General features: G+C 31.3%; 1 protein-coding gene across 2 annotated transcripts in view; it reads right to left on the bottom strand.

Annotated features, from left to right (window-relative positions):
- LOC118196144 (organic cation transporter protein-like) overlaps nucleotides 1-10,648 on the bottom strand; it is a 53,230-nt gene extending 42,582 nt beyond the window's left edge. The window contains exons 1-2 of one of the 2 annotated variants that reach the window (XM_035367551.2): nucleotides 9,757-10,648; nucleotides 702-805 (exon numbers count right to left, since the gene is read on the bottom strand). In XM_035367551.2, coding sequence (XP_035223442.1) covers nucleotides 702-805; nucleotides 9,757-10,122 — 470 coding nt within the window. In that variant the 5' untranslated portion in view covers nucleotides 10,123-10,648. The remainder of the gene's footprint in view (nucleotides 1-701; nucleotides 806-9,756) is intronic. The other variant, XM_035367550.2, reaches the window with a different exon arrangement.
- Nucleotides 10,649-13,058: the final 2,410 nt, after the last annotated feature.

Raw genomic sequence — 13,058 nt, 5'->3', positions numbered from 1 at the left:
TCACTTAAACAAAATCCCAGAATTGCATATAAATGGCACTGCGCACACCCTTGACTTTATCTATGTACACATCGACCTATTTTCACATAAAAAGTAAAAGCTAATTGACAAAAATCCAATTGTTTTTACTCGTGTAAAAAGCGGCAAACAAATAAGTGGGCGATTCTGCACTTTACCGAGAATTTTTTCAAAGAAACGGCATTATAGAAAATTATGTTTGAACAACCAACGAGATGAAATTATGCTTTGGCGATAACTCGGTAGCGAAATAGCGATGCAGGCATTCATTCAGTTATGTTTAGCAAATTTTTATATAAATTATAATAATGATCTGAAATAGTTATTTACTCTTATGCTTCCATTCAGTCATAAACATCAATCTTAAATAGTTATTTACTATTATACTTCCTTTCTTGCGTTAGGGTTGCCGCAATTATTTTTGGCAGCACTGGCATCAAGAATAGTTTGGCAACTTTTTACGGCCCTCAAAACCGAATAGTACCAAAATATCTTATAAAATTCTTTACAGAAAGTACTGTAAATGGCCGATTTCTCTTTGACAAACATAATTTAAAAACTTAATTTTAAATGCTATTTTATAAGTTTTTTAAAAACACAAATTACTTACATATTTCTTTGCATAGATACAAATTAATATTTAAATTATTACTTTAACAGACAATATAATTTAATGCTCTTACCTATCTGACAGCGCTCCGTATATTGGGGTTCCAATTATACTTCCAACACTGAACATAGTAAGAATGAAGCTTTTGTAATGATCGTCGTTACAAACCAAGTCCCACTGTTTGAAAAATAAAAACAAAAGTTTAAAGGATAATATTTAGGTTTATTTAAAATCATCTGAATAAAAGCTCTAACATTTCCAGTAATAAATATACTGGTGATATATTGTAGAGTCATTAGGTTAATTGAAGCAGAAAAGATGAAAAATATGCAATCACCTTCGCCGGGAATCGAACCACGGACCTCTGAAATACCAGATCAGTGTGCAGAACCACTGCACCACGAAGGCACGCTAGGAAAGCGTAAGAAATACCTTTTATATATTATAAGGTTATAATTTTATATAACAGTAATATATGTATTACTATTATATAAAATTTTTATATAATAGTAATTTTTCAATTATTTTTTTATAATAGTAATTTTATAAGAAATATATATAATAATATATATTTTTTATAAAATTATAATAGTAATAGTAATTACTTTTATAAAATAGTAATTTTTCAATTAATGAATTTTTTGTGGTAATGAAAATATTTAAATGAATTTAATGTTGTGTGAGAAGGGAATGATATTTATAATCCTAAAATTTAACTTCATTCTGATTGTAGATATACTATCAAGATATGATTAATAATTTCCGAAAATAAAGCTACTTATACAGAACGTAAACGCCTGTGCCAAGAAATTCTTTGCATAGCAAAGCTGGTAGATCTGACTTTCGGTGAGAGATGACACTAAGAAGGTTAAACATACCAGGTTAAAATTCAGAATAGATAAAACAGTTAAATAAAATATGTTAAACAAACACAGGACTTCCTTTACTTTACAAAGATGTAAAAATGAATGCTTCAAGAAATTCTTTATATTATAGCCAAGAATCATAAAAGAAAAATGATTTCGAGTTAACAGTTGCACTTTTTAAAGGATTTCTCAAAGTGGAAATATTTTAATTTTTAAATGAAGACTGTTTGAACAATTTTAAAAGTTCCCTTTCCGAGGCACAATTTCTGCCCAATAACCGTCAAACGTGCATGAAAATCAATTGAATAAGAAAGACACTCTTTCTCAGTAGAAGGGATTGAGTAAACTAAAGCATGTTTCTTACAAGGAAAAAAAAACTGATGTGTACACCACATGACTTCCTTGTACGGAATATTAAATTATACGCATTTTTTTCTTGAATTTCATTTAAATTGATTGGATTGAATAAAATCTACTTCGTCGACAGCGCATAAACCACAATAGAATAAATGCACTCTATAAAATTCATTATATTTGTTTACTATAACGACACTCTGAATGCACAAAATTTATATCATTTGAAGAATTATCTTATCGTTGCCACATGATTCTGTTCAAATACTATAATAAAGCTAGAACGATGTATGAAAGAAGTTAAGCAAACAAAACAGAAAAGAAACAGTTTTTCACAGATGATTTAGTATTTTTCATTCAATTAATTCAGTTCTCACTTCGCGACAAGGCAAAAATACATAAAAACTCAAAATATCTGTATTAAAAATTACGAAATAAATCTTAAACACTTATATCCTCGAAAAAATTCCAGAAAGGATTAAGCATGATTTAATTCGCAATAATAAATGATTTTTTTGTTGTTGCGAAGCTTAGTCTCTCCAGATTGGCAACAAATCTACAATTCTGCTGTTTCAAATGTAAACAAATATGTCCGCCATGTTATTTAAAACTTAACCGCACTTAAACAGCTTTTAAATTGTTGATAATTCTAAAAATATTGCATACAGATTTACTAAAGACATAAAAACAGTAACCGGAAGATAAGAACTACATAATTCAATCATTTTTAAAGTAAAAAATGTGCAATTTACTAACATATAAGAGTAAAGAAACTGAGATCACTGACCCGGGTAACAGAGTGGATATATATATAAATATAGTATTTATATACGTTTGGTGCGGCCAATTGCAACAAAAATACGAGGTGCACATCTACACGTTAGAGCAGTCCTATAAACAAAATTTCAACTTTCTGAGGCTAGTCGTTTTTGTGGGTTACAGCCGAAAACATCGCGGCAAAAACATCGTGGACGAAAACGTCGCAGAGAAAACAACGCAAGGCGAAAACGTCGTGCTACAAAACATCGTGGGAGAAAACATCGCAAAGAGAAAACATCGCAGTTCTAAAACATCGTGGTACAAAACACCGTCGTCGAAAATAAAGCGGTTCAAAAACTTCGCAGTTTAAAAACATCAACGTCCAAAATATCGTGGTAAAAAATAAAGTATCTACAAATCATCGCATGACGATAACATCGCAGACATGCTTTTTTCAGGCATGTTTTAATAAGTGTAAATGGATATTCCCATAATGATTTGTGAGCGCAAGATGGAAAGAAGGATAATTTTTACTTTCATATTTTTTATTAATTAATAAATTTTATGAGAAAATAAAAAGGAAACTTTAGCATAGAAAATTAATGCAACTTATAGCACTTAATAGAATTTTAAACCGACATAGTTAACTAACAAAGGCCATTAATAAATCATTTTTATAAAGTTTTTACTGGTAATATTTCATGAAAAGTATAATCTATAAGTTACATTTAATTTTCTATGCTAAAGTTTTCTTATGTTTTCAGCAAAAATTTATTAGTTAATAAAAAATGTGAAAGTAAAATTTATCCTTCTTTACACCTTGCGCTCACAAATCATTATGGGAATATCCATTTACAATTATTAAAACCTGAAAAAAGCATGTCTGCGATGTTATCGTCATGCGATGATTTGTAGATACTTTATTTTTTACCACGATATTTTCGACGACGATGTTTTTAAACTGCGATGTTTTTGAACCGCTTTATTTTCGACGACGATGTTTTAGAACTGCGATGTTTTCTCTTTGCGATGTTTTCTCCCACGATGTTTTGTAGCACGATGTTTTGTAGCACGATGTTTTCGCCTTGCGTTGTTTTCTCCGCGACGTTTTCGTCCACGATGTTTTTGCCGCGATGTTATCGGCAGACACCGTTTTTGTGTTACGCGAGATACGTACGTGCATACGTTCGTACAGACGCCACGAAAAATTCTCTTCAGAATTCATTTTAAAGCAGTTTTATAATATTTTTGGAGGAAAAGAGTATTTTATTCTGTCCTTACGTACTGATTAGAAGCAAAAACATCGTTAAATTGCATTCGATAGCGGTCAAAATGGATATTTTTGTTGAAATAGGCTGCCTGAAACTTTTCGCTATTACAATACTTCCTTTTTACTTCGTACAAGGAAGTAAAAAGATAGAATGATGATAATTAGTATTTGTGAGTTTAATATTATTTTTAAATACTTTTCCACAGTTAGTTACTAAACGGTATCATTACTTTTATGAGAATTTTTACCCAGAAATATCATTCCAAATTTTCCATATTTGCAAATTCATTTCCAAATATTCACAATAACAACAATAATAGATTTATTTTGCAGTTATAATTATGCAAAAATACATATAATTTATTGTGGAATTACAAAAGCTAATGATATTAAAGCTGCATCTAATTAATTTAATGGTGTAAAATCTTAAACATTTGTTTATAATAAATTCTGTTGTGGAGACAAGCATCCTCTGTCCGTTCAAAATGATAATTAAATTTATATTCTTAAGCTCCAAACGAGATAAATGCATAATCTCTTTACAACTCAAGGTCAAGTTGAGAAAAACACTTTGAATCTCATCATCTTACTAACGAGAGAGATAAAGAATCCAGGCTCATGCTTTTCAACATAAACAGTATTAGTATTTCCTTTATACATTTTATTTACAACAATTCAGTATAATAATCACAAACTAATTTAAATATTTAATATGGCATTATCCGACATATTGATAATATTAACAATTTGATAATTTTAACAGTGAATTTACCCCTTTGCCCTGCTAAAATGAGGTAAAACTCCTTATGGGTACAAATAGGATTCTGTGAGTTTTTACTGGTTTCTAATGGTATCTATCGGTTCTCCTTACAGGTAACAAAATGCCCCAAAATCAGTTAAACTTTGTACTAGTATATCTACAGAATTATACTGGTTTTCACTGACCTTTACTGATTTCAATTAATCTCCGTGGGTTTTCATCGATACCCTTGCAACCAACGTCAATTATCAGAACTCTCTATTGGTTCAGATTGGTTTATATTGCCTTTAACTGGTTTTCTAACTGGTACCAATTTTAGTGACACCAACACAGTCGAAGTGGCATAACTATAAACCTTCTATTGATTTATGTGGATTTTCTAAACTGACATCAATATACTTCTTATAAACAATGAAAGTTAACGAAAGTTTACAAAATGCATAGGCATTTATGTTGACTACAGATTATTCTTAATTACTTAATTTATAAGGTATTTCTCCCACTTTCCTAGCGTGCCTTCGTGGTGAAGTGGTTCTGAACGCTGGGCCGATATTCCAGAGGTCCGTGGTTCGATTTCCAGCGAAGGCGGCTGCTAATTTTTCATCTCTCCGATTTGCAAAAATCCTAATGTCTCTACAAATTATTTATTATTAGTCCAAAGGGATTTGAATCCCGAAGGACTATTAGTTTCGTTTTGGCATTTTGCGTCGGACTCATAAATGTCGGTTCACTTTTCAAACTCTTGCCACAAAATGTTAGAGTCCTGCATTATATTTGAAGAAATTAAATAATGAAAAATCTGCATAAATGTATGTATATTTCTCGTATTGTGATAAAACAACGGTACATAGAGTCATCGAATTTTGAATAACGTAATCCTCCAACAAATATGAGCATGTGGAAGACCAAATTTGAAATTTGAAATTTGTTTTATGATCGATTTCCTATTTTTTAAAACATTGACGAATTTTTTATTAACAAACTCAAGGATTTCAAAGCGAGCAATGGCAACGTTGTGCAGAAAAAACATTTTTATCTCCAGCGCGTGAATCTCTGTATCGGAAATTCTAAAGATATGCTCGTTTTAAAACTATTTTGCGATATTGCTGTTGCACTGGATCTTATGGTTTAAGTGCGAGGAACATGATATTTAATAAAGAAAGGTAACACGCAAAATGTTAAAAAACGCCCCTTTGGACGTAATTTAAAATCTGAAACATTTCAGATTTTTTTTTTTTTCTTTTTTTAATTGTTTTATTATTTGCTACTATTAAGATTAAGGTTATTTCATTTTGTAAAACGTAGGAAAGTTCAAAATTAAAAAACATGCAGTGAGCCCTCTCGTTGCCATGGCATTATTTGGCTATTATTACTTATTATTGTTTCACAAAACAATTAAAGCCAAATATTTTCATATTATGGGGTTTCTAAGGGTACTATTTTAGCATTTCTTTCAAATACAGTTCAAGTAATATTTAAACATTATTTTCTTACATTTATTGTAAATTATTTATATTGCAGGAGTAGCAGTTACAATTTTCTGCACTAAATTTATATCTTTGTATTGATTTCACTAAAATAGATAAAACTATTTGTAAACAAATGCAACTATATGCGCTATATTCTCTTAATTGAAAGGAGAATAATTTTAACATAGTGCTGTGTAGAAGATTCATGTATACTGCTAAATGCCGCATTATATAAATCTTATTTTGTAGTGTAAATACAGGAAGCGCAAAACACATTTGAATGGTATCTTTATAATTTTTCCTTATAGAGATCTAGTTTTGTTAACTCAATTATTTAATAGATACTTATAATTAATTACATATGTGTATATGAAGGTGGCTCATGTGTATATGTGTGTGACCATATCCATACTTATTCGAAGAGATGGAATTTTTACAGTACAAAAGTTAATAATTAAGCATTTTTCATTAAGAAATACATATTGTGTAAATACTTATTATGTTAAAGGTTTTATTTTTATGTAAAACTGTTATATAAAGTCTGCGGATGATTATATAACACTAAACGTGAGATACAGAATCAGATATTCTATGCTACATACTATGAAATATTTCAGTAAATCCCAAACTGTGAGTAGAGAATATTGATGACTGTTTATATTCTGAGATGTACGGGTAACATTCAAAGATGGATATTGTATAGAGGTGTTGTCATTGTATTAGTCTATTATTATTTCTTTATTACATTATATACTAGGATTCTTTCTTTCTTCCATGCAGAGCATTCATATATTTTTAGGTCATAATAAATTTTTGTATGTAGGTATGCAGTCGGGAGTAAAATTTACGAGGCTTGCAACTTAGTTAAATTTCAAATTTGCGAGCCTCTTACCTAAGACGACCATCTTTGAAAACGATCACCATTTTTAAGATTATAAATAAATATAAGTATTAAATATGACTTATTGAAGACGACCAGAATAACCTGAAAAAATAAGTAGTTGTCTTAGAAAGGGTTCACTATATGCTGATTTCCTTGTTTATTTTTAAAACTTTTTGTTGTAAACTATAAACAATAATCGATACTTATATATATATATATATATATATATATGTAATAATAAAATTCCATAGTCAAAATTACACTTAGTTTTCTAACTGCATGATCTTTTCATTTTTTTAATGGCGACGGTCTCTTATTTGAAAGTACGTGGAATTAAATCCACAGCCCCGTAGTCAAGTTGTTTTCCCGCCTTTTCTACACGTACAGTTATAGAATGGTCTGCAAATATTTAAAGCGAACTGGAATGGCTGACGAGGCTGACGTCATTTCTTGGAAGCTCCGCCTTTCCAGAGGCTATAAAAAGACTCGCAAAAGAATATCGGGGCTTTTTCTTAAATGTCACGCAGTAAACTTCATACAAAATGTTATTAGTAGTTCTTTTCTATTTACTCCGGATATCTGATTTTGTAACTGCTATTTCTTCTGACCAATAATAAATGGATCCTGTTTTATAAACTTACCGTCTGATAATTTAAGCTACGACTACATTTATGATTCCTCAACTATCTATTTATTCCTGACAAAAGCTGGTACATCACATATATATAATTATATATACTTCCAAACGCAATGAGGTCTCTCTAAAGTGACCAGAAACTGATCCTGAATTTTTTATTTGCAAGTGGTTGTCTTAAACAGGTGATATTAAATACCAGTTACACTTAGATTCTCAGAATACTGGTTTCCAGAAATACTAAACGAAACTGGTCTCTCTAAGGTGACCAAACATAGATCCAGGATTTTCCTAAGGATCCAGGTCGGCTTGGAGAGGTGATGTCCAATATTAATATATACTGTGTTCTCAAAAATGCTGATCTCTTTTAGGAGTGGTCTTCTATGTATATGTGTGTTTTATGGGCTGTCGTCTATGTGTATCTGAAACACTTCAGATTTTTTTAAATTTTGATCTTAAGGATTTTTTTTAATTAAATTAAGAAGAGAAGTATAATTAACGCACTAAACTTTTTTTCGGAAAGCACTTATGCTAAGCATTTCTCTAATACGTTGTCAACTGATAACAAAGATACAAAAAATAAGCAACAGTAATCTATCTTAGATTTAATTTTCTAAATCAGAGGAATACACATTTAATTTGATTAAGTTGGAATTAAAGAACAGTTAAGCAGTATTAAAAATACATTTTAGCACTGTTGCATTTAAGATTGGCTTAAAACTTGTATCAGAATTTTTTTAGGCAAAGAAATAATCGATTTCTTTTATTCCTCTATCCCCATTTTCTATCCCGTTTTCTATCACTATTTTTAATTTTTTCAGTTTAATTAATTTCCCCTTTAGTTTAATTTTAATTACAATTTAAATCAGAAGCTTATTGTAACCACAAGATTAGAATAATTTCAAAATACGTGGCTCATCTGTTATATTGAATTGGTTAATGATACCCTGAGGCAACATAATTTTTTTTTTATATTTGGTACATTTTTTACGTATAAAATTTTCGACATAACTGAAATAATGAATCACTTAATAAAAATGGTTTTAAGTTCTGATCACAGGAAGAAAAGAACCGTAAAATTAAAGTATAAATTAAAAAATGAAGGAAACGTGAATTTCTTTCCTTAACATGAAAAAAGAATCCCAGATTTCACATTTAAATATTTTTTTAAAACTTCCAGCCTGACTGGAAAAAAAAAAAAGAATTAACGTAGCTCATACTTGTATTGTTTTAATGAATAACAAGAAAGTTAGTCTGTTTTCTATTAATCATGGGCTGAATTCATTATTTCATAAGCTATACACAATCGTTTACATTCTGATTTATTTTTATTCAAAACCCAAGATAAACAAATTAAGAGATAAATAAATTAATAAATTTAATAAATAGATTAATTAATTAATAAATTAAAAAAATTAAGAACATATTAAACAAAACAATGTTTAAAAATTGAAGATGCTGTTTCACATTTCAGTTATGAAGTAATCTTTCCTTTTACAAATGGGCATTACAATAGTTATAGTAAATTCTTGGGAGAATAGCAAATCAACTGATATATCAAAATAATATAAAGAAAATAGCGTTATTTCATTTACTTTTATGTTATACGTGTTTTAAAATATACCATCATAATTGTTTTTAGTATTTACAGATTGCTGCCTAGAGGGAAACATGATTAGTGATTCTGACTGCCGTACCGAAGGGCACGTGTTCGAACCCCGGGGAAGGCATGGATGCAGTTTACCCGACCATTCATAAGAGCCAACGGTGGCCCACCTATAACTGCCTCACTCAATAATAAAGAGACTACCGCTTCCGGTCTTAGTCGTGCCAGACCATATAATAGCGCCCGCCATTTGAAAAAAGCAAGTGTATTTACAAACTCAAAATCGGCTTGAATTAAAACTTTTATATATTTTTAGAATAACCATTATTCTTTCATGGTTCTACGCTGATTACTTTTCCTTCTATCAGTAAACATCGAGAAACAACAATCTACAAAGTGCATTTATGCGAAAATTGCAAAACGTGCGGATCCTTATTCTTGATATAATATCAACAATAATTTCAAAATTTCACAAGTTTTTCCTGTAATGATAGCTGACGTTTTACACAGCAAGAAATGGCACTTACCTGAGTGACAGTTGTTGAATCAAAGTAGGTTTTGTCATACTGCCAACCTTGACTACAAGGTCTTGCTGTTGTATCATTGGGCACTTCGTAGATACCGGCAGTTAAATATTCTGTGTGATTAATGTCATACATATAACAAGATGGACTGTCAGGTGGACTTATTAGAGATCTTTGAAGGGAAATGCTGATATTAGACGCAGCTACTTCTGGAACATAACACCAATGTTCGGGAGCGGACACCATAAACATAATATTCATGGAAAACCATGGGAGCAAGGATGCTGCTGGCACAAGGAAGATCAAAATCAAGTTCTTTTGGTACTTTCCGTAGTCACCAACTTCTAAAAGTATATCCTCAAACTCCATTCTTTACGTTTGGTTAAATCCAACTGTTAATGTGATGATTGAAAGACCCTCAACTTTGGCAGAAAAGCTAGTCTTCAACGCCGGAGAAAGAAAGCCATTTATTATAAGCATGCAGCAAACCTCGCCTCTAGAATTAATGAAATGATATATTTTTCTGAAATGTTCGTTATAGGTATAATCATAGTTGAAGAAAAAACGCTAATCTTTTTATAGAAATATCTGAAAGTTCCCTTTTAAGGTTTTTTTTGTCGTTGTATCCGCAACAATATTCCGATTGAGCTTTCTTGAAAGGCAGCGTCAGAGCTTTTAATGCATAGTTGATATCACTGAGCGAGAAGTTTTCTTTTCCATATAGATGGCGTGACCTTTTAAAAATTCACTCTTCACTCTTCTTATCAAAAGATGAATATCAAATGCGCTCTGAAATTTGATCTCAGTTATATGAAGAAAGGTTGCAAAACCAAAATGTGTGAATGAAAGGAAATAAATAATGGGTCAGTAGCATAACATGGAGTATTATGGTTTTAGCGTAGCAATAAAAGTTATGTGGAGAAAGGAAATATAGAAATTGGTAAGAATTAGATAAACTGCCTAGTCTCTAAATTGATGAGAAAGGATGTTTAATTTCTTCTAGTGTCAGGATTTATAATCTGTGAAATAAAAACATGCTTTCTTTCATTTATTGCTTTAATCATACTTTTATCTGTTGCAAAACAATTTCAATGAAAAACGTATCCATATGATTTCCGGATTTATCTGTTTAATATCTAACACGTAACAACTTGATTAGAACTGAATGGATGTTGAAAAATGGTTTTTCCTTTGCTATGTAGTTTAATAAAAGCTTTGTTTTCATTTATATACTCCAATCTCTGCTAAATAAACTTAAAATTGCTTCAAATGAAGAAATTGCTTTAATCGAAAATTATAAAACCTTGCTTCGATGGTGCATTTTTTTTTTTGTTATTATGGCAAAGCACACTAGGGCTATCTGCCTAAGGGGAGGAATGCCTTCGTGGAGGACTTTCTAAGGGAAACTGGCTCGTATACAGGTTACACATGGGGAAAACCACGAAAACGCCCATGCAGCCAGCCCGTTCGCGGGATTCGAACCCCGGACCGAACTACCAGAAACCTTGCTTCGAAGAATTCTATTTACGTAACAATCTACTAACTCAGTTCATGATCATTACTTGAACACTGAAATTGCTTTAAAATATTACAAAATAAATTACAGTAGAATCAACTTTCATTAAATATCATGATGCATATCTTTCGTGCTTTTCGGATAAATATTTTTAAAATAACCGTCACACATTAGTAACAACTGGAATGATAATTACGTTAACTGAAACGGCGAAAAGAATTGCTCCATCCAATAGTTTAAAATTGAGCAAGATGAATAAATCTTTCAGATAATAATTAGGTTGTTTTTAATTATTATAATTTTCTCTCTTTGATCAAATATTATCTAAGTGTGCAAAAATATATTAAAAACAACTAACATTTTTCAGTGAACAGCATTTCTCGAGAAAATTGCGTATTATTTTTTATAAAATGTTCACCTTGATAAAATTTGAGAATTTTAAATCGCTTGCAGTATAAGTATAATATTGAATTTTGTACACACGTATATACATAAACATAAACATAACACATATACATAAATTTACATTTTGAAAATGCTTATGGTGTAAGAGTTACAGCTTGCATTGCTTAATGAAACAAAATATTTTTGCAAAAACTGAAAAGAAATTGCTTCTTTAACAAAGACTTATTAATAAAATAATAATAATAAAACTGAGTTCTATATTTATCTTTACTATGCCTAATCGTTAGCAGAAATAATGAGTGAAAATGATCCTAAATATTTAAAAAAAACATTTCTGAAATTTGAGGGAATACATGTGTAAGCATAATCAGAGAGACCTTATCCAGACATGAAAACAGAGGAAAGAATTCTTGATCTCCTCTCATGTTATCTCATGTCCTTTAGACTCTTTATCTCTCCTCATGTTTTCTAGTATCTCAAAAATTCCGGTGCTAATGTAATTTACTACATTCTACCTTCTTCCTCTTTTGTTACTTAAATTTCATAGAAATATCTGTACTAAACTGAACCTGTTTGTCACATCGTACAAGGTGTGTTCTAAAAGTTCGGTGATTGGTATCATAATGAAAAAACCGCGCCGGTTAGGATCTTGCACTCACGCAGACGCAGTGAGAGAAATGTCATCTAGAGCCATCTAACGGCCATTTTACGACAGATAAGAGGAAGCTCATGCTATGAGCAGTTTAAACACAGTCAGTGTGAGAAAGATTGTCAGTGTGACATGGAGCAACGCATAAACATAAAGTTTTGCTTCAAGTTAGGCAAAATGGCGACGGAGACACATGACATGTTAGTGAAAGTTTACGGTCAGGAAATCTGCTCCATGTCAAAGCCCGGCCGCGCACTGCGATCCGTGTAACCCAATTCCTCGACAGGCACCAGGTTCCAGTTTTGGATCACCCACCATTCTCCAGATCTAGCTCCCGCGGACGTCTTCCTGTTTCCCCTCCTCAAAGGAGTTCTGTAAGGCCAACACTTTTCCGACATTACTGAGATCCAGCAACGTGTGACAACGGTGCTTCGAGCCATACCCAAAGGAGCGTTTGCAGACATTTTCCAACAATTGTACACCCGATGTCAAAAGTGTATTGTTGCTAATGGCGAATACTTTGAAGGCCAGTAAAGCTATTTTGCTTGTTTCCTTTTTTTATGGTAAAATTCACCGAACTTTTCGAACACACCTTGTATAACAAAGCTCAAGCCTTAGTGGTCCAAAATCTTCCGATAATGCTTCGTAACGTTGTTTTTCTCTTACAGAAATAAGCATCGAGACATGAAAAGCGAGATAGTGAACTCCGTATTTACGGCTCCGAACTGCAGCTTT

The sequence above is a fragment of the Stegodyphus dumicola genome, chromosome 6, assembly GCF_044657685.1.
Source record: "Stegodyphus dumicola isolate Sdum_Otavi_A_Nest chromosome 6, ASM4465768v1".
NCBI classification, from domain to species: domain Eukaryota; kingdom Metazoa; phylum Arthropoda; class Arachnida; order Araneae; family Eresidae; genus Stegodyphus; species Stegodyphus dumicola.
This window is presented reverse-complemented; position numbering and strand designations above follow the sequence as displayed.